Source organism: Bos taurus, chromosome 7 (genome assembly GCF_002263795.3).
Source record: "Bos taurus isolate L1 Dominette 01449 registration number 42190680 breed Hereford chromosome 7, ARS-UCD2.0, whole genome shotgun sequence".
Taxonomy (NCBI): domain Eukaryota; kingdom Metazoa; phylum Chordata; class Mammalia; order Artiodactyla; family Bovidae; genus Bos; species Bos taurus.
The window spans coordinates 57,257,512-57,278,879 of record NC_037334.1 but is presented as its reverse complement, the minus strand read 5'-3'; the positions used below and the strand labels follow the sequence as shown (position 1 = coordinate 57,278,879).

The window sequence follows — 21,368 nt, the reverse complement described above, 5'->3', positions numbered from 1 at the left end:
GTCAGTGATTTAGTTTGGCTTCTCACTGAGTCACAGGTGGGGCCATTGCTTTAAAATCTTCCTGTAGAAGCTCTGTCTATGGGGGGGGGGGGGGGAGCCGGTCACACGTGAGCCGGGAAGGAGACAGGCTTTAAGTGAGGACCTTGATGCTGTTTGTGTGCATGCTCAGTCACTCAGTCGTGTCTGATCTGTGCAACCCCACAGGCTGTAGCCCACCAGGCTCTTCTGTCCATGGGATTCTCCAGGCAAGAATATGGGAGTGGGTGCCATGCCCTCCTCCAGGGAATCTTCCTGACCCAGGAATTGAAGGTCTCTTAGGTCTCCTGCACTGGCAGGCAGGTTTCTTTACCACTAGCTGCTTACGGCAACCATTTCCTCAAGTGTGGTCCTCAGGGTCTGCCCTCAACTGGTTGCACCCCTCCTTTGTCTCTCAGGTGTCCCCCGCTCTGTGCCTGCCCACAGCAGCTTTCCTTGCACTGAGGTGTCAGGGCTGATCACAGGGTGAAGGCGGGCCTCTTCTAGGGACTCCGAGTCTTGGCTGAGGGTATAGAACTCTCACAGGAATGTCTGGCTTCAGACGTGAGGTGTTCCACACCCACCTGGGATCCCTGGAATGTTCCACACAGGAGTGGATTCTTTGTGCTTGGGGACAAGAGATCTTTACTTGGTTGCTACATTTAAACCCATTGCCAGTGCTTCTTACCCCGCTTGGACACCCTTTCTCCCATCCTTTTGCCTGCCTGACTCTTTCCTGTCCTTCAGGACTCAGCTTAGACTGTGTCTTGACCTCCATGACTAGGTTACTTGGTCTCCTTTTAGCACCACAGCCCTGGGCAGGCCCTTATTTAGACTTTCTTGCCTGGAATTTCAACAGCCCACTTCCTTAAAAACATTCAAGGCTAACCTTTTTCAGGTATTCACTATGTACCAGCATGACTTCAGTCACTTTATGTTACCTCAGTTAACCCTCACAGTTACCCAGTGAGGCTGGCACTGTTATCATGGCTTTTAAGAAGACAAAGCCTAGAGAAGTCAAGTAACTTGCGCAGCATCACACAGCTAGCACGTGGTAAATGAGGAGTGGACCTAGTCTGTGTGCAGCAGAGCCGGCAACTGTGACCACCGCACTGTGCCTCCTCTCTACGGTCTGAAGGCGGTAGACTGACACCAAGGATGGTCTTTTGGTTCACTGAGCATAGTCCTGAGTTAGGCTCTGAAGTTAGATAGCTTGGACTCAGTGTGAGGGCAGCTCTCAAACTCGCTCTGCCACTGTCTGTGGTTACCCTACAAGCCTCAGCTTCCTAGGCTCTATAATTGGAATAGTTACATTTGCCTTATAAAGTTATGGTGGACATTATAGGAGAGGATGTAGTATCCAACATGGTGATGGAACAAATGACAGGGAGTGGCAGTGAGTTCAGCTTGTACCATCCTTTTCAAATCCTCAGGTGACTAGGCAGAGATGGGATTTGTTTGGGAGGGAGGGAGTTTGCTGCTGAGCAGGGGGAAGGGGGCTGGATGGAATGGGAGTGGCCAGTCTGGTATTGCTTACAGTTCTCAGAAAAGTTACTCTATAGAGATCGTGGGCAATGGAATGAATATTCTGTTTCATTTGGAGGGCATGGACTGTGTCTTCATTACACTCAAACAACCTGCTTTTCAGCCACAACAGTTAAAAATTAACTGGCTCCAGTGCTACTGAGGCACAGAGTAAATATTTGGTTGTTTGGGCATGTCACATGTCTGCTGCTCTGGGGGCAGACTGCTAAACTCGTTGCGAGTACTTTTTGGGGTAAATACGAGGGGTAGGTACTCATATTTTGACAAATCATACGATGCCTGCCTGTCTTGGTGACTTTTCTCCATTTCTCCATCTGGATGACTGTTTTCACCTCACTGAATCATGCAGTTGGGGTGACGATTTTGTGGAGTGAACATGGGTCAGTATCTCACAGAAGCACCAGAACGTGTTGCCACATTGGCCCTACCAACCCCAAAGGTCTGACATGTGCAGTAGTCCTTGGCAGGAGGATGGTTTTGTTTGTGTTTTATGAAGGTCTGGAAAAGTCTGGATAATTCAATCTGCCAAGTGTGTGGTTGGTATGTAAAAGATAAATGTTTTTAATCCCAGTATCTTTAAGAACTGTCCAGGGAGAAGGTCTAATTAGACTTGTCTTTTTTTTTTTAATGATATCCAGGCTTAGTAGTAAACGGCATTCATGCACTGAAGTGCCCACATTGATGGGCATGCAATAAATGTTAAATCACAACAGTTAAGTTTAATGAGAATTAATGGTTTGTCTTACAGCATTGTCTGTGCTCCCTGGGCTGCCCTTTAGCCTTGTTTACAAGGCTCTGCCTGGCTGTCCCACTCAGTCAGCCCCCATCTTAGTGAGGTTGCCTAGCTTTGCAGACTCTGCCCTTCTTTCCCCACCTGCCAAGAATTTCAAGGTTGATCCCCTCCTCTTTGGTCTTCTCTGACTCATTCCCTAACCCTCTGTCTTTCTCTCTCATTCTCATCATCTCCTCCTTCTTACTCCCTTTCCTCTCCAACTTTATTTGTCCAGTCCCTTTTTACAGACACTTTCCTCTAGAAGGGACCCCCACCCAGCTGTGGATTGCCATCTTCCCCATAACATTGTAACCTTATCCTGCAACCCAGGGAAACATCTAGTCTGCCCCAAATAGAAGAAATCAGTGGAAGTAAAGACTGTTTGCAGTGCAAACAGAATGAATATCTAAACTTAAACCCCTTATGAAGTTGTTTCTAAGCATGTTGTGTTTTCTTTGGGAAGTCAGTCTAGAGCCAGGGATGAACGATGGTCCATAGTACCATACAGGACCCTCTCCATAAGTACATGCTTCCTGCTTATCTACTGTGTAGGACTGTAAGTGGGCAAACAGATTGAGAAGCTTCAAGTATGACAGCAGTCAGCTTTCTCTCTGACCTTGTCTGGAACAAAGCCAGGGAGCTGACTCTTTTTGGTTTAGAGGATTCTTGGAATGTTCACAGCATTCGTCTCATACCCTTCCCAAAAGTTCTCCCTTGGCAGCCAGGATTGTGACTCAATGGAGGGGAAAAAGATACAGTGCCTACTAGTGGCCTGTATCCAGGCCCCAGAAGATGGCAGAAACTGTTCTAAGATGTTGAGGTCAAAGAAGTAATGCCAGCATTCTACCACTGTGACCCCCGGCTGAACCCCGCTTTAGAGCATCTTAGAAATTCTACACAGAGCACAGGGAATGAGGGGTGCACACTCCACACTGGGATGAGAGTGGGCAGGATGAGCTCCCATTCCTTGGTCTGGGCAGTCGTCTTGAGACATCGAATCATTACGTCTGCAAGGTCACCTAGTCTACCTTCCTAGCCAAGGCAGGAATCTGCGCTCCCACCTGTCCTTTCCTGGAGCTAAACAAGGCAGAACAGGACCCATGCTCGAGTCCCCAAAGAACAGCAGGACGCCCTCAGTGGAGGCATACTATATTTAAATGCAATTCACCTCTTTGGGGTCTAGGAAAAGCCACCTGTAGATTCATTTGCTGGGAAACGCAGTCTGCGTGGCCGAGGCAGTGGACGCCGGGGTCACGGTTTTGCTAAAAGCTGACTTCCTCCGGAGGTCTGTCTGCTGTCCAGAGTGGCAGCCACTTCGGTGGGCGAACAGGATGGTCATCTCCGGGCCCAAGGGGGCTGCCTCAGGCTGGGACCCCTTCGGGGTGGCTGGCTGTTCAGGCTTCCCGGAGGTGTGGTGTTTGGCGGGAGGAGGACTGTAGTTCTGAAATCTCACAGTTTTGACTTGCTGTAAGACAGGAGAACAAAGGGACATGGCTGAGGTGTGAGAACTGTGCTGTTTCCCCCTGGGACTTGGCTCACATTGTTCCTTTACCCTTGTCCCTTCTGGGAATGCCTCATTCATGGGTTCCTCCAGCAAATACTTGTGTCTGCATGAGAGTCCACCAAGGATCACCACTCTGTCAGGTGCTATGTACAAATCCAAGAGTGAACAGAACTGCCCTGAAAGATGACAGTGAGAACCAGTGCTCCCGTGGGGAAGAATAAGATGCTAAGGGAGGGGGTTGGAGTATCCAATTGAAGCTGGAATGGGGCTTGTCATGGAGGGCCTCCTAAAGGCAGAGTTATTTCAATCAAGAACTGAAGAATGACTGGGGATTATCTAGCAGAAGGCAATCACTGACCTAAGAACAGGGTCCTGGGCAAGAGGGTATGATCCTTTTGAGAAAATATAAGAAGTTCACCTCCCCTCTCTCTTCTCCACCTGCCAGTAAGGCCTGTCTTGAGGCCTACCTCTTCCCTGAGGCCTACCTGCTGACTGCATCAAGTTCTGTGATAAACTTATAAATCCTCAAAGTAGAGCCAGCAAACTAGACACCACTGACTACACTTTGTCTGCAGAAGGTTTACGAGTTTTAGCTGCTAACATGAAAAATTGGGAGACTGCATATATAAAAGTCAGGATTTCATCTGTCTCTTATGATACAGCTCAGGTGCACCGGGGCCAGGGCCCATTCTGCCAACAGTTGGCTGGTGCTGATCAGCAGCTCCCTGTCTATGTGGGAGTCACCACCTCACATTTGCATAAGCCTTTCCTCTCTCCCTTCTTTCCTAGCCTGTTACAGGATCTGTCTGGTACAATCAGTGTTTACCTTGGCCATTCCCTGTCTTTTGTTTGTTTAGTCGCTAAGTCATGTCTGACTCTTTTGCGACCCCATAGACTGTAGCCTGCCAGGCTCCTCTGTCCATGGGATTCTACAGGCAAGAATACTGGAGTGGATTGCCATTCCCTTCTCCAGGGGATCTTCCTGACCCAGGGACTGAACCTGGGTCACCTGCATTGCAGGCGGATTCTTTACTGCTGAGCCACCAGGGAAGCCCCAAAACTAAACAACAGTCACCTAATTTTCTTGTTACCTCCTCCATCCCACCATCCTTCTTTCCTCAAGGATATTACTGAGAACATAATACATTTACAAAAATTCTTATGTCTTCTTATGGAAAAGCCATAGAACCACAAAAGTCCTGATAATGGTCAATTGAGTAGTTATAGCTCTGTGTGACCTTGACAAGCCACTTACTCTTTCCTGTCTCACTTACTTCCTCCATACTGTGAACAGGTACACATTATTCCCTGTGTAAGCACTTTACTCATCTCGTTTAATTTCCACTCCAATCCTGTGAGGCTATGACTCTTTGTACTGCCATTTTACAGATTAAGCAAAAGAATCTCAGAAAGGTGAAATGTTTCAACCGGAGTCACCAGCTAGCAAGCAGCAGAGCTGGAATTCAAAACAACATTGTATCTGAGGCTAAAGCCATGCTGTTTCAAGTCACCTCTGGGCCTTGAAAGTAGGATGTATGAGACATTCTGGAAGCATCCAGGAGATTCAGTAACATGTCCAGGGAGGATGGAGGTGGTATGAGGATGTGGAGGGGAAAGGTTGTGTGTGAGGATTCCTTTGATTCCTTGTCCATTCAAAGTTGAAATCTCAGGAGCTGAGACACTGTGCAAAGTTAGGGGTCTAAAGAATCAGGCCCCCCTCACTTCACCTCATGGTCATGCATGCATGTTCAGTTGTGTCTAAATCTTTGTGACCCCCATGGACTGTAGTCTGCCAAGCTCCTCTGTTCATAGAACATTCTAGGCAAGAATACTGGAGTGGGTTGCCATTTCCTCCTCCAGGGGATCTTCCCAACCCAGGGACTGAACACACGTCTCTTGTGTCTCCTGCATTGGCGGGAGGATTCTTTACCACTGCGCCATGTCACCTACTCCTACCTTCTCGCTGCCGTTTCTTGAGTTTTCTGGTTTCACCAGGATGGAGGGCGGGGCAGATGCAGGCGGTTTGGGGAGAGGCTCACTCTTGATGGGGATTTCTTTGCCTTCCATGATGAGGGAGCTGGCTGCCGTGTGGATCCTGGTGTCGCTGCCCCTGCTGACGCATGTGATGGCAGGCTCCCCGGTGGAAGTGGGCTTGGGTCCCAGCTCCGCCACCACCGTGGAGGCTGAGGAGGGGGCCCCCTGTGGCTGGTAGAACTGGAACTGCTGAGGCTGGACCACCATGGTGGGGCTGCGTCTGAAGGAGCCCACCACGAGGGTGGGGATCCCCGACTGGACGGGTCTCTGCAGAGATCCATCTGGGGAATTACAAGACAGAGATATCAGCCCTGGGGCAGCTGACAGCAGCTGGGGGTGGACAGGAGGGGCTGGGTAGGCAGTGCGTCCTGATATCCCAGAATAGTTAAGTGCTTTCCCAATTTGACTGTGCTCACATTCTCCCAGGGTCTTTCAAAGGTGACCTTATTCTTTTTTTTAGTACTGCTTGCCAATGCTGGCAGCCAATGACTGGCTAGGTGAATGTTGGTGGGCGGTGGTGTCAGAAGGTGTATTACCTCCATTTGTCCTCTGTCTGTCTCTCTGTCTCTGTCTCTCTTTCTCTCTCTCTCTCTTTCACACACACACACTTCTATGATCTCCTTCCAGGCCTTAAAGATGGGAAATGAAGAAGACAGTACTAAAGACAGGGCTTCACAGTGAGAAGAGAACAGAACTGTCATGCAGACCAAAAAGGACACAAAAGCAGAGGCAACTCAAGAGACAGCAGACATTGAGACTCAAAAGAATGAGTCAGCTGAGAGGCATGAGCAGGAGGGAGAGGGCAGGAGAGAGGGGAGGGGACTCTGACCAGCTTCTTGAAGAAAGTTCTGATGGAAGCATTAGGCCTGTGGTGTGGGGACCTCTGCTCTTCATCGGGTCTGTGGGGAGGAAGGCTGAGTGGGATTTAGAGACCATGTGTACTGGGCAAATGTGACAGTAGCTGGAAGCAAATCTGGAAAGGCTATTTCCGAGTTAGGGTTGGGAGTGGATGAGCTTCGGAAGTCCCATGACACAGGCTCTGGAATCTGATCTCTTCTCAAGGAGCCGGGGGCCAGTCAGTCACATCACCTTCCTGCTCCTTGGCCCCTCTGGTTGTAAACTGGAGCTAACAACAGTATCTCATGGGCTGGAGTGAGATTATATTTTATGATGCATGCAAAGTGTTAGGATAGTGCCCGGAACATAATAAATGCCCCCATGTTTGAAAACTTTTTTTTTTTTTTCTTTTTTAGGTAAAGGAGAAGCAAAATGGTCCAGGAGTTTGGTTTTGCCCCTTTCACTTCCCTGAGCTCATTCCACCCCCACCTTTTTTTTTTTTTTTTTTGCTTTTAACTGAGATGAGCCTCCTCTGTAAAAGAAAGCCATTCCTTCCCCTCAAATTCTCTAGAACACAGGAGATCCCCACCCCTTGAGCACATGTACTATGGGTGATCTGGAGAATCAGCAAGTTATTGCACTCTGTGGGGGGTAGTGGGAGAGGCACTCTGAGCCGCATTGTGGGTCATTTCTCCATAAGGGTCTCCCAGCATTTGTAGCCATAGCAGAGATGTTAGTCCTCTGTGACACTCTATGGACACGTGTGTGAATCAAAGTTACGTGTGTCTGGCACAGAGGGCCCATCTAAGGCCGTGTTCTGTGTCGTGATTCTTCATCAGGATGGGTGTGAACATGAAAAGCAGACACTCACTCAAGAGCGTCGGTATTCTCAGCCACCGCCGGCAAGTCAGCCACTGCTTACACGAGTCTGACCTTTCAATGTCGACATTTATTTTTCCACTGACAGCCCTGTGAGGTGCACATAGTCAATTCTCTGTCATTTCTCTTTGCTTTGGGGAGATTGATAGCTTGACCAGCCTCACCTTGGGGAAAGGGAGAGAGAGAAAGCTTCGGGGACCTAGAAAAGTCAAAGCCATGCTGGGCAGACCTGTCCTTGCTGTGCTGTGCTTAGTCACTCAGTTGTGTCTGACTCTTTGCAACCCCATGGACTGTAGTCCACCTAGCACCTCTGTCCATAGGGATTCTCCAGGCAAGAATATTGGAAGGTGTTGCCATACCCTCCTCCAAGGGATCTTCCCGACCCAGGGATAGAATCCAGGTCTCCCACATTGCAGGTGGATTCTTTACTGTTTGAACCATCAAGGAAGCCCGGACCTGTCTTTAGGCTCTCGGAAATGAGTGAAAAATCATCAGTTTATTGCCATATCTATTTATCTTATGGGTTCCTAATTTCCAAGAGATTGGAGCTTATTACATGTGCACATAATGTAATCGGTCAAAACTCCAAGTTGATCAAGATATATGTAAAGGAAGAGAGGAAGTGTCCAAAAGGAAGTGGGAAACATTGCCACGGGGATGTTCTTCTCGGCATTCATAAGTGTGAACATTTCAGCACTAAGTGAAATGACACATTCACATTATGGGTGGACCTAACATGATCTGCTGAATTCTAAGAGCTATGATAATACTGGTAAGACACTAATGCTGTAAAAATAGCTAACATTTCTTGAGTGCTTATTGTGTGTCAGGCACCGTGTCATTACTATTAAATGGATTCTTTTTTTACTCTGATGAGATAGGTGCTATTTTTATTTTCATTTTTCAAACGAGAAAACTGAAGACCCAAGAAGTAAGTAACTTGCCCAACCAAGGCTATTGTGGTGGGATTACTTATTGTGTGTGTTGCAGGGAGAGGGGGGAGGCTGGCACTGGAGGGTGCAGGAGAGAGGCACGAGTGGCTCAAATGAAGAGGCAAGAGCTGGGATCAGTAGGCAAGCAGGCGACTGGAAAGCACTGAGAAACAGTAGAACTAAGAAAATAGCTTTAATTTTCTGAGGGCATTTTCCTGTGTGGCATATTGCCCCACATGTGAATCCTTTGCTCTGACTAGTACTAAATTTTCACCTTTAATTATTTTTTTTTAAGATAGAAGGAGGGATGGCAGAGCCCAGGCTAAGTCAGGGGATGTAGAACAAATCAAGTTGACTTAGCTTGGCTTGTTATCTTCTAGAGAGGTGTACAAATATAGAGGTTCGATGTGTTATAGAACAATAGGTCTCAGAAACTTTTTAGAACCCCTCAAAATGAAGTCTTATGCAGAGGTTCAATATATTAGAAGATAAAAGCATGACTTTTAAGATGAAGGAAGTTATGTAACTGCCATGCGTGCAATGTGGATGTTATATAAAAATGAAAGCAAGGTGAAGAACAATGTATTAAGATTACACGGTATGCATGTACATGGATGAGAACTTGGGACTGAGGGTGAAGGATTGGAAGGATATATTTGTACAATATAACGTAATTTTGTACAATATAATTTTTTAAACTTATACATATATTAGTTAAACAAAGTGGGATTCAGGGGCTCTTAGCATCAACTCCTCTTTTCCTCCTCCCCTGCATCCTTCATTTCCCTTTTGGTACCCCCTGAGGGTTTCCACGGAACACAGTTTGAGAAACACTGATCCAGCAAGAACCAGCATCCAACCTAGGCCATATTCTAATTACATGTTGGTACTCAGGGCTGGTATCATTCCCAATCAGTGTGTGTGTATGTAGACTGAGGGCTGTGACCCTGAGTCTGTCTTGCTTAATCTAATAAAACAACTTGATATTTGGGAAATGTAAAGCAACCTTAAAGCAAAAATCCTTGTTTTAGCAAAAAAAAAAAAAAGAACAAACCCCCCAAAACCACTCTGTTTGCCCAGAGTGAGATCGCCCCCATCCCTTAGGTCTAGGCACGTACCTCTCCACCACTACTTACTCTTTCTCATGCTACCTCGTCCTTTGCGGAGAGAGCCCTGCCCTAGGGTCCCCAGGCTGGCTGGGCTCCGCACAGGGTTGACTATGGCTGTGGGCACGAAGACGGACTTGAAGGGCTGGCTCTGCCGGGGATCACTTTCTGAAATACTGCCTTGAGAGGACACAGAGGAGGTGGATAACGTCCATGCGGTGTAGAGACCAGGACTTCGGGAGTCTGGAACGCTAGATGTCTTTCTGGTTGTGCAATATTTTTTTTAAAAGAAGAAATAGAAAAAGAAAAAGTTCAGTCAAGAGTCCAACCATATACCACAGTCAGCTCCCAACCATATACCACATGTGGCCGCTCCTCACCTGCTCCTACCCATATATACATACTACACAGAGTCTTAACTACAGAGGCCTCAGCTCCCACACCTGGATAACTGTGTGGGTACACTAAGGGAGGGACGAGGTCTCCTGCTGAGGCCTGGTGGGACAAGAAGACTTGAATTTCACCTTCTTTCCCTCCAGCTCTGATCACTCCTCACCCCACGTTCCTTTAGCCCTGAGTTTAAGACCTTGTATGTGTTCATCTCACTTTGGAGGGGCAGTTTCTTGTTTGTTCAGTGACTTGTCCACTAGATTCTAAACTCTTTGAAGGCAGAGATTTTATATGACTTATCTGATATCTTCTGTGATCTGCATATATTGTTAAAGTGTTGAATGGCTGCCATAATGCACTTAGCACTGAAGCCAGCCATTTTGTGTCACACATATTGAGCACTTAGGCTCAGATGGTAAAGAATCTGCTTGCAATGCAGGAGACCTGGCCTCGATTCCTGGGTTGAGACAATCCCCTGGAGAAGGGAATGGCTACCCACTCCAGTATTCTTGCCTGGAAAATTCCAGAGGAGCCTGGCAGGCTCCACGGGGAGTCCATGGGGTTACAAAGAGTCGGACATGACTGAGTGACTAATGCTTTCACTTTCACTGTATATCTGGCATTGGCCAAGTCCTTTGCCCACATTATCTCATGGGTTCTTCACAACAGCCTTCTGAGTTAGCAACTATAAATACTACTGTTTTGTAGATTAAAAAAATACAGATTTACAGGTAGTTGAGATTTGAACTCAGGTCCAGGCTGGCTCTTGTCACCCACGCTCTTATCACTGAGCTACACTACCTTCTGGCTAGTCAGAGCATTCATAATTTGGAAAACCCTGCATCTTGCTTGAAATAAATAAACCAAAGGAGGTGGTAGGCCCTACACATGCTTACACAAAACCTAATCCTTCAGCCTTAGGCTCTAATTTTTAAGAATAGTATTTAAATTTTGAAAACAGCAATTTCTTGCTCATTGCTTTCCAGCCTGCAGCTCCATGAACCCTGTGGGGAATGGCTGTCACTTTACATGTTTCTCTTGTCCTTGTCCCATCCTACCCCAACATCACAGCCCCAGTGGAGTAGCCCATCAGTCACCTTGTCACTCTGTTGATTCAGTAACCTCTGCTAATTCCCTGGAGGAAACCAACTCAACCAAGGTCCTGGCACAAAGATGTCCCCATGTAGTTTCCTTCCTGTCAATGCCTCCAGGTTTCTCTTTAGGTAAGTTCCTCTTATTTCTCCTTTTTCTCTCCCTTTTTTGCTTGAAAAAAGTGTATGTAGTTTAATAATGAGCCACCAGTGTTGCACAAGATGGGAAAGGCACCACTTAATGTGGCCAACTCTGCCCATGAAGCATATGCAGCCACATGCCCTGGGGACAGATGCTTGTGGTGAGGGGGTTTCTGTCCACAGCTTTCATTCTCCTCTGGTCTCTGGGGATGCAGTCAGGGAAGCGGAGTGGGCTAGCCACCAGTCAGAGCTCAGACTACATTCTGGAGATGAGTGCTGGGCTGAGAGAACTCCCCAGTGCTGGCTTTCATAGCAGCGTCTGCACCTGCCTGTGTTTTAAACAAAGACCTCAAAGTGTAGGATGCTGCAAAATGGACCAGCAACAGGGAACACAGATTCCAAAATGGTTGGCAGTGGCAGTGGCAGCAAGTACAGAAAAGTTAATGAGGCCTGAGCCAGGCTTATTTGACTAGTCCTTTCTTTGGCCAACTGTTTACAGACTGAGGTGCGACCTCATTTTTCTGAGCCCAGCATGAGGCTGGATTCCAGAAACTCCTAAATTTCAAGTCCCCTTCCCAACACTGAACCCCTCTATGTTTTTTGGCAAAAAGATCAACAAGGGCTTCCATGGTGGCTCAGGGGCAACAAATCTGCCCGCCAGTGCAGGAGACATGGGTTTGATCCCTGGTCCATGAGGGAGCAACTGAGCCCAAGTGCCACAACTACTGAACCGGTGCTCTGGAGCCCAGGAGCTGCAACGACTAAAGCCTGAGCACCCTAGAGCCTGTGCTTTGCAACGAGAAGCCCATGCGCCACAACTAGAGTGGCTCCTGCTCACTGCAACTAGAAAAAAGCCGAAGTAGCAATAAAGAAGACCCAGAGACCCAGCACAGCCAAAAAACAAACAAACAAACACCTCAGCACTTACCCAGCATGTTCTAACATCAAAATGCTGTGCTAACACATATTCATTAAGCCCCATGACACCCAAGATCTGCAGACATTATGATCCCTGTTTTCTAGATGGAGAGACGGAAAGGCATCCTGGGTTTAAGGGGGAGGTGAGCGTGTTGCCTCTGGTTTGCCCCACTGCACTGCTTTGAGTGTGTCCCCCTTTCTACCTGAGATACAAGCCCTTAAGAACTTGCGCAGTACATGAAAGGGGCCTGACACACGTGCCCTCTACCCTGCTCAGTACTGGCATAGCCTCTTGGTAAGGCAAAAGCTTGCACTGTGACAGTCTTTATACAGTGCCGTGTAGCAAGTGAAAGGACAGTGAGTGGTGGCCCACCTGTCACTTTTCTCTACCCTTTAGGCAACAGGATGGCATATGAGTCTGGTGAAGGCTGCCTGAAAGAGAAATATCCTGGCTTACTGGGCAGAAAGGCGTTTATTGGGAGGACAGAAAGGAGTGGAAAGAGCTTGGAAACAGGATCCTAAGGAAGCTTCTGAGACTAGTGAGGCAGGAGTCTGAGGCGGGGAGTGTCTGATCAGGGGCTGCTGCTTGAGTGCCCACCATGAACAGTCTTCAACTTGGCCCATGTGCTTTCCTCCCTTGTTCCTTCCTTGTTCCCATTTCCAAGTTCTGAGAGGCTAAGCCTGTCTCTCAGCTGTGGTGATGAGCTGAGGAGGTTGGGGAGAACGGGGAGGGGAGAGGGAAAGTGAAGAGGAGGAGAAGGAATGGGGAGGAGCTGGTTTCTGCAGCCTCTAAAATGGGAGGAAACATGCCTCCATTGAGACTGGGTGTGGAGGAGGAAACCCAAAAGCATGTAGGTGCTGCTACGAAGGGCCTGAATGAAAACGTGACAAGTGTTGTGTACCCTCGACCCAAGGGCTATCTCTGGGATCTGGGGAATAGGTCGTGGTAGCAGAGATCTAGGTGTGGTCAGCACAGCTGGATAGGCTGGTATTACCCTCAAGCACAGAGTGCTGGAGCTTCACACACCACAGCAGCCTCTCCTCTTCCGGTAATTAAAAGGCTTACTTGCTGAACTGTAAACCAAAACCCTCGCATTTTGGTCAGCTCTGGTCTCTCAATTGATCCCCAGACTCTGTCTGGCTCAATGCATTAGGAGATGATGCTGATTAAGAGCGAAAGTTCAAATCTCAGGGGGCACCTCACACCTTGGAGGTCTGGCTGTCTTAGAAAAGGCAGTCCTGTACACCATGGGGGCTGGAGGTAGTGCAGAGCCATCTCTGCAAACACAGTGAAAATGGGGGGCAAACCTCTCACTCACACAGAACCAAAGAGCAGAAAGGGACCTCGTACACGTAGTCCAACCCACTCAGTAGCAGAAACTCCGCTGACAAAGAATGGCCTCATTTAGCCCTGAGAACTGGGAGGAACCAAGCCTCCCGCAATGGGAAGGGTTATTAAGAACAAGGGTGAGCTGCCCCTAGATAGACAAACTGAGCATGTCATCTGCATCCAAGGTTTTGGGGATGGAAACCTTCTCTGCATCTGGGAGGCTGTCAGAGAAAACATAACACACAGAGAAAGCATTGATCTGCTGTCAACTAATAGCCCTAAGGAGATTATATGGTGACAGTGACTTTCCTTTTTGGAAATGCTGATTTCCTGGAAGCAAACACACCCATCAGCATCAGCAGCATCTCAATATATGCACATAGTCAGGTTTCTATGAGCCAGGGGTGCGGAAGGACTCATGGCCACCTATGGTGCTGCTGAACATCCATCCACCATCTGACACACGGCCACCTCGGATAGAGTGAGTCCAGAAGCTCATTGTTTGCCCAAGAATAGATCTACCTTGGAGAAAAGCCAAGGCGAGAATAGGAAGCTGGAGCCTTGAACTTCATTGGAACAGAGTCCCATGTGCATTCTAGTTAGGGTGATCTTAAGTCCAGATTTTCCAGGGAGAATCTCAGTTTATAGCTGCTCTCCTGGTAGTGTCCCTCTTCTATCTCAAAAATGTCCTAGTTTGGATGATGAATTATACAGTGACTCTTACTTTAATGGTTTTTTGTGGAATAATCAGGACTTCAGGCTAAGGCCTGATACAAATGCCCCACTAGACTAGTAGAGATGGCCCTAGAGAGTTCATGATAGTTTCTTCCATGGAAGACTGTTCATGAGTTAAGGTAGGTCTTTGCTCTTCTCTGTCACTTCTGAACTATCCTCCCACTGTCCTCAAGACTTCGCAGCATGGACTCACAAGAACAGACTCTACCATCTCCTACTCTGCCTTGTTGCAGACATCACTTTCCCTGTTTCCCTGAGGAATTGAGCTCCCGGCTCACTGTCATTCTCTCCACCACAACGGATCCTACCTTGATGATTTCATCTAGTCTTTGGGCTTTCATCTTAAGCTTAGACTTCTTTCTTAAATGCTAGACTTGTATAGATGCAACCATTTACTAGGAATACTAAGGCATCTGAGACAATGTGCTGCAAACCAGGCTTTTGCTTCCCCTCACTAACACCTCAAAACCTGTTTGTTCTCTTTTGGATTTACTCCATCTCAGTAAAAGGCAACCTTGTCTTCAGTTATTCAGGACTCACTTTGAATCCTCTCTTTTTACACCCAGAATTGGATTTGTCAGAAAATCCTATTGTTTCTACCTTTAGAATAAACCAAAATCTAACCACCGCCCCCTCCCTCCCTCCACAGCCAGCACCTTTGTTCATTTCACCGTCAACACCCCCCGCCCCAGCTCCCCCGAACTCCCACCCCCTGGATTCTTACCATATCCGCTTAACTAGTCTCTCTGCTTCCACCTTTCCTGTCTACAGTTCACTCTCAACCCAGCACCCGGAGGGGTTCTGATTACAACACAAGTTAGATCATGTCAATGCTTCTGCTCCAAGCCCTATAACATGGTTGAAGTCACATTCCTCATTATGACTGAGCAAATTCTGAATCTGAATCCCTGTTACCACTCTGGCCTCATCTCCTACGAGGCCCCTCTCACTTCCCTAATCCAGTCCTCTCGGCCTTCATGTCAGTATGCTCCTTCCCCGGGGCCTTTGATCTGTCCTCGCTGTTCCTTGGGCCTGGAAAACACTTCCCGCATTCCTCCATTCTTCCTTCTCACCGCTCAGCCAGCCCACCCCAACCAGACTATTAACATTGTAGTCACCCTCACATAAATTCTATCCCCCTTTCCTGACTTATTTTTTCTCCTTAGACCTTATCATCAGCACACCACTTATATTCCTTACACGTCTATTTATTTTCTGTCCAACCCACCAGAGTATAAGCTCCAGTGGGCAGAGATTTCTGTGTATTTTGTTCACTGGTGTTTCTCCAGTGTCTAGAAGGGTGCCTAACCTACTGTGCTCAGTATATATTTGCTAACTAAATGGATTAAAGCATCAGTTATAGGCATCCTTAGTTTGCCTTTGGGGATTTTGCAAATTTCTAACAAATTCCAAGAACCACTGAAGGGAGTAACTATGACCCTCTATTCCAACTTTCTGGCATGCAAAGAAATCTTTTTGCCTGGAACTATTGGTACCCACACTTTGCCTGTATTCTATCTAGAAAGGGGATTCGCCACCTCAATAAAAGCAAGTGCAGTCTTTTATTGAACCAGAATCTTCTAAGTTGTATTCACTGGTTCACTGTCCCCTGAGGGAACCAGCCTACTTCCTGATCTACACAGTCTATTATGGTCTCTCTGACCCTTGTCTTCTGCACTCAAACAATCCTAGTGTCTTTCTAGGTTTATCTAGTGATGTAGCTTCTATTTCCTCACCATTGCAGCCCTCCTCTGGACACACTGCCCACCTACAGGAAGGTTCCCCAAACTGGCCATGTATGACTCCTGCTCTGACCCCCATAGAGAACAATGGGATTATCCCTTTCCTTGGAGTTATGACTCTCTGGTATGTCATAAAGGTAGTGTTTATGTGTGGTAAGGGGCTTGGTACCTTGTGATAGGCTTTGCCTGGACTTATAGGGGGTGGAGGTAGCACCTGGACTTATAGGAGGAGCCATGGATAGTTTTGGGGGCCTGTGTTTACTTGTGGTTGTATGAGGTGGCTGGACAAACTGCAGCAGTGCAATTGATGCATGTGCCAGAGAATGAAAAAGGTTGGGAAAGCTGTTTGGAAAGAAGACCTGCAGGGTCACTAGCATGTGACTTGGGGGTTGGATGTATGGGTAGTGGTCTGAGTCACGAAAACCCTGCCTAATGGCACCACATCCTGGGAAGTCTCCTAAGGTGCTCCCAGAGGTCTTCTGATCATTGGGCTTTCCCATTGTCCTATGATTATGGAGTGTCTTGGTGAAGACAGTGAAGTGTGATTTGTGGGGGTTATACAGTAGAACTGAAGTCTAGCTCTTGAGTAGGCTGGTTAACTGCACATCACTTTCATCATCTGTAAAATAACACCCACCTATTGGGATACTTGAGCATAGCCAAAGAGTTAAAAGATGCAAAAGTATCAATACTTGTAAAATGTGAAGAGCTATTTAAAAGATAACCATTTTACTTTTTTTTTTTTTAATTAAGCATTAGGAGGATAGTGAAGCAAAAATTGTTTCTTGGCCCACACTCTGAAAGGATTGAGTCTTTCAGCCATTCAACTCAGAGATGGACTCTGGCCTAGATGATCCAACCCTCTGATGCCTGAGATTGGAGAGGACGCACCTGAAAATGGGGATGACATAGTTGTTGGGGAAGATGCCAACTCGCCCGGTCACCAAGGAGACGCCCCTGAGCCAGCCATCCTGGTACTTGCCCAGGACCCTGACGCCCTCTCCCTTCTGTAGGTCCAGTTCATCGGGTCCATGGGCTGAGTAGGAGTGCAGAGCTACAAACCTGGGGAAACACAGGGAACTGGTGAAGGATGCTGGTGAGTGTGCCTAGTGGAACCAGCAAAGGGTGAAGGGAGAGGAAAACTCAGAGTCCTAACCCAGTGGTTAGCACTAAACATCCTTTAAGAATTGAAACCTCACTATGTAAGGCAGATGGAAATGGTGGAACCTTGTTGAAGTTGCAGCGGAGGGGCCCAAATCCCTGCCCCCTCCATCTCCTCACTCCTCCATAGCATGCTCTGAAGCTCCAAGTCACTCACTGAGGTCACATCAGTATTTTGACATTGGGGAAACTAGCTGAGAATAGAGAAAGGAGTTGGTGACCAGGAATCAGTGGCAGAGTCAGGTCGAAAGCCTGAAAGTGATGGTTCTATCTAGGATGCTTGTTCACACTGCTTAGAGTACCCTCAAGACAGTGGTCACAGCCATCAAGGTTCAGGGAACCGAGGGGTCAGCATAGAAGCCTCTCTGATTCATTCCCTCTCCTGAGGGTAGTGACGTGTCTGACCCCCAAGATGCTAGCTTAATGTAGGCAGGAGATGGACATGGGGAAGTGGGAGGCAAGGGTTAATTTCAGTGTTTTGGCACACAGTGGAATGAATATTGGCTGCATTGTGGGATGGAGAAGGATGGGCTTGAAACGTGGTAGAAATGTTCTTGGGTTGGAGCAGTGATTTTCCACTCTGAAGTCCACAGAGTAGCTTGGGTAGATAACATCCAGGTATGAGCTGGGGGATAAAGACCCTGGGGAGTAGTTCGGCTTTGGAAGGAGAATAATTACCCAACTAAAGGCATTAAAAATAACCCACTTTGGTTTCCCAGATTTGGGGTTAAAAGTGTATGGCTTTGAGCCGGATAGACGCTAAGGCAGCAGTTTCCAACCTTTTTGGTGCCAGTGGGATGGTTTCAGGATGATTCAAGTACACGTTGAAGTGCACAAAGTACATTTATTGTGCACTATATCTCTATTATTATTATACCAGCTCCACCTCAGATCATCAGCATTAGAGCCCAGAGGTTGGGGACAACTGCTCTAAGGACTTTGAGGCACTGAAAGGTTTTATCAAAGGGGCTAGGAGAATGTTCTCATCTGCAAGATTTCTTTCCCTCATGAAATGTTATATTTATTTCTCACTGATACAGCAGCATCTACTGATGACCAAGCATTGTGAATCTAAAGAAATACAACAGAAATCGCTCAGTACCCAATCTCCCTGTAGGGTTTTCGTACATAATCTAGTTTCTTTCTGCTTTTGTAAAATAATGAGCCAGGATGATGTAATTTGGTAATTTGTATTTTTCATCATTATTTCCTTTGGACATTGTAAAGGAAGGGAAGCTGTTTTTTCTCTGCATGGGATGGTTGGGGATGGGGGATGCTCGATGAGAGAGGGATGGCAAAGATGACCGCTCTGTGCCAGGACCAGGAGTGGAGGGTTGAACTCATTTTTTTTTTTTTTTACTCACATGTTAGCTGAGAGGTGTTGCTGGGAGCCAGGAAGACTGACAATGGCCGTGGAATGTCCTGGGGAGGCAGGTGCAGGGTGATAGGTGCTGACCTGCAGAAACAACAAGCATTAGGAGCCAGACCCACAGCAGAGCTGCTGCATTCTGACGCAACTAAAAACCAACAGGCACGCCCAGCACCACCCATCGTGTGTCTTTTTCTCTGTGGTTTGTGGCTGTGGGCAGAGCGGAGTGGTGGTAGATTGGTTTATGGTCTGTTGGGGTGGTATGCCAGGGTCACATTCCGAAAGACTGCTCAGATAAGGCTTGGGATGAAGGCCCGTTCAATTTACAGTCAACAGAGCACTGTCAGGCTCTTCCTTATGTTCCCCCAGCCCCTCTCCACCCATTTTCTAGTGCACTCACCTCCCTCTAAGAAAACCTGTTCTCGAAAAATGATATGATGGCTAATGTTGAGAACACTCGCCAGGCAGTTTTAAGTGCTTCATAAGTATCAGCTAGTTTAATCCTTATTAAAGGAACTATTATCATCCCTATTTTTGGATGAGAAACTGAGGGAAAGAGAAAAATCACTCAACTAGAATGAACCAACATTTAAAACCAGGTACTCCAGGTCCTGAGCCCACACTCTCACTAATGTTAGTATTAACACACACACATACATACACACACACACACACACACACACACCAGTTTATCCTGTGACTTAGTGATGGTAAATCTGCAACCTCTTCACTTTTCCAGGCTGAAAGAGGGAGCAAAAGTTCTAAAAGCATCTGGAAATTACTAACTATCCTGAGGCTTCTCTTATTATCTAATGTCTTACCTTGCTTATTTTCTTCTCAGCACGTATCAAAGACTGTGATTGTTTCCTTGTTTATTTACTGACCATCCCCCATCACTAGACTACAAGTTCATGAGGAAGGGACTATGTCTTGTTTATCTTTGTGTTTCTTATACGCTTAATATGTTACTTGTAACTTAATGAATGAATGAAAACATCTTTCTACCCACTACACCAAATATTAATGAAATCTCCATGCCATCCAAAGTAAATACATTCAACCAGTCTTCAGTTATCTACCTTTAATGATGATAACTACATATATGTGCCTTTTTAGGACTGTGCTTTGTGGGTACAACTATTATTTGAAGAATGTGTGTTTGAGCAGTTGTGAATCCATTACTGAGTATGTATGTACAAGTGTGTATGTTTATTCAGAACCTGTGACAATTGTATGTACATGTTTGATGGCACTGGTCTATTGTATGTCTTATTATGTTAATGCATGTGGGTCAGATAAGCATGTATGCTATGTGTGATATATGTATGTATGGTTGTGAATGTCTATCTGGAATTCTGTATATATGTCTATGAACTCTAGAGGTGTGTGCAAGAAGGCATGGACATAGTTTTGTGTGTGTGTCTGTGTCAATGGTTGTATAAATGTTTGTATGGTTGTGTATGTATGTGTGATGTTTCAATTCAGTTATAGGATCAGAAAACCATTCCAGTTAGATAGTAAGAAGGGTTGGCAAGAGTATAGAGAAATCTAAACCCTCATACAGTGTTGGTGGAAATGTAAAATGGTTCCAGCCCTTTGGAAAATAGTTTTGCAGTCCCTCAAATAACTCCTAAAGTTACCATATGATTCACTAAGTCTGACATCCAAGAGAAATGAAAACATACATCTGCACTAAAGCTTGTATGTGAATTTTACAGCAGTATTATTTATAATAGACAAAAGGTGGAAATAACCTAAATGTCTACTGGCTGAAGAATGAATAAAGAAAACATGGTATATCTACACAATGGAATAATATCTATAAAATGGAAATTATTCAACCACAAAAGAAATGAAGTACTGATATATGCCAGAACATGGATAAACTGTGAAAACATCATGCTAATTGAAAAAAGCAAGACACAAGAAACATTACATAGTTCTATGTATATATCTTAAATGGGTTAAATGTAAAATATATTTTATGGTATGTAAAATATGATATGGTATATAAAATATATTTTAATAAGCTTTTTAAAAAGTCCCAAACCATATGATTATCTCAATAGATGTACGAAAAGCTTTTTATAAAGTTTGACACCCATTATGATAAAAACTCTCCAGAGAGCATTCATAGAAGGAACATACTTCAACATAATAAAGGCCATATATGACAAACCCACAGTTAGCATCATATTTAATGGTGAAAAGATGAAAGTATTTCCTCTAAGATCAGGAATAAGACAAGGAGGTCCATTCTTACCACTTCTGTTCAACACAGTTTTGGAAGTCCTAGCCACAGCAACCAGAGAAAAAAAGAAATAAAAGGAATCCAAATTGGAAAGGAAGAAGTGAAACTGTTACTGTCTGCAGGTGACATGATACTATACATGGAAAATCCTAAAGACACCACCAGAAAAACTACTATAGCTCAGAGCTCATCAAGAGCTCTAGTAGTAAAGTTGCAGGTTACAAAATTCATATACAGAATTTGTTGCATTTCTATACACTAACAATGAAAGGCCAGAAGAAGTTCAGGAAACAGTCCAACTTGGTGGGGAATCAATATTATTAAAATGACCACACTACCTAAGGTAACCCACAGATTCACTGCAATCCCTATCAAAATATCAAAGGCATTTTTTTTTACAGACCTAAAATAATTTAAAAATCTGTATGAAACACAAAAGACTCCAAATAGCCAAAACAATCTTGAGAAAGAAGAACAGAGCTGGAGGGATGGCAAACCTTGACCTCAGATTACAGTACAAAGTTACATTAAAAAAAATGGTACTGGGACAAAAACAGACACACAGATCAATGGAACAGGTTTGAGAGCCCAGAAATAAATCTACGTACTTATATTC

The 21,368-nt window shown here is 45.9% G+C and overlaps 1 protein-coding gene and 1 long non-coding RNA gene across 4 annotated transcripts in view; one reads left to right on the top strand and one right to left on the bottom strand.

Moving 5' to 3' along the window:
- The window catches only part of SH3RF2 (SH3 domain containing ring finger 2), a 148,802-nt gene that overhangs the window by 15,389 nt on the left and 112,045 nt on the right, over positions 1 to 21,368 (bottom strand). For 2 of the 3 annotated variants that reach the window (XM_059888350.1, NM_001083753.2), the window contains 5 exons: positions 18,497 to 18,588; positions 16,863 to 17,033; positions 9,655 to 9,887; positions 5,793 to 6,151; positions 3,466 to 3,797 (listed from right to left, as the gene is read on the bottom strand). In XM_059888350.1, coding sequence (XP_059744333.1) covers positions 3,534 to 3,797; positions 5,793 to 6,151; positions 9,655 to 9,887; positions 16,863 to 17,033; positions 18,497 to 18,588 — 1,119 coding nt within the window. In that variant the 3' untranslated portion in view covers positions 3,466 to 3,533. Of the gene's footprint in view, positions 1 to 3,465; positions 3,798 to 5,792; positions 6,152 to 9,654; positions 9,888 to 16,862; positions 17,034 to 18,496; positions 18,589 to 21,368 lie in introns of those variants that run through there. The other variant, XM_005209539.5, reaches the window with a different exon arrangement.
- Positions 16,144 to 18,680, top strand: LOC112447446 (uncharacterized). Its single transcript, XR_003035646.2, has 3 exons — positions 16,144 to 16,303; positions 16,985 to 17,067; positions 18,504 to 18,680. It is a non-coding gene; the product is annotated as an uncharacterized lncRNA (long non-coding RNA).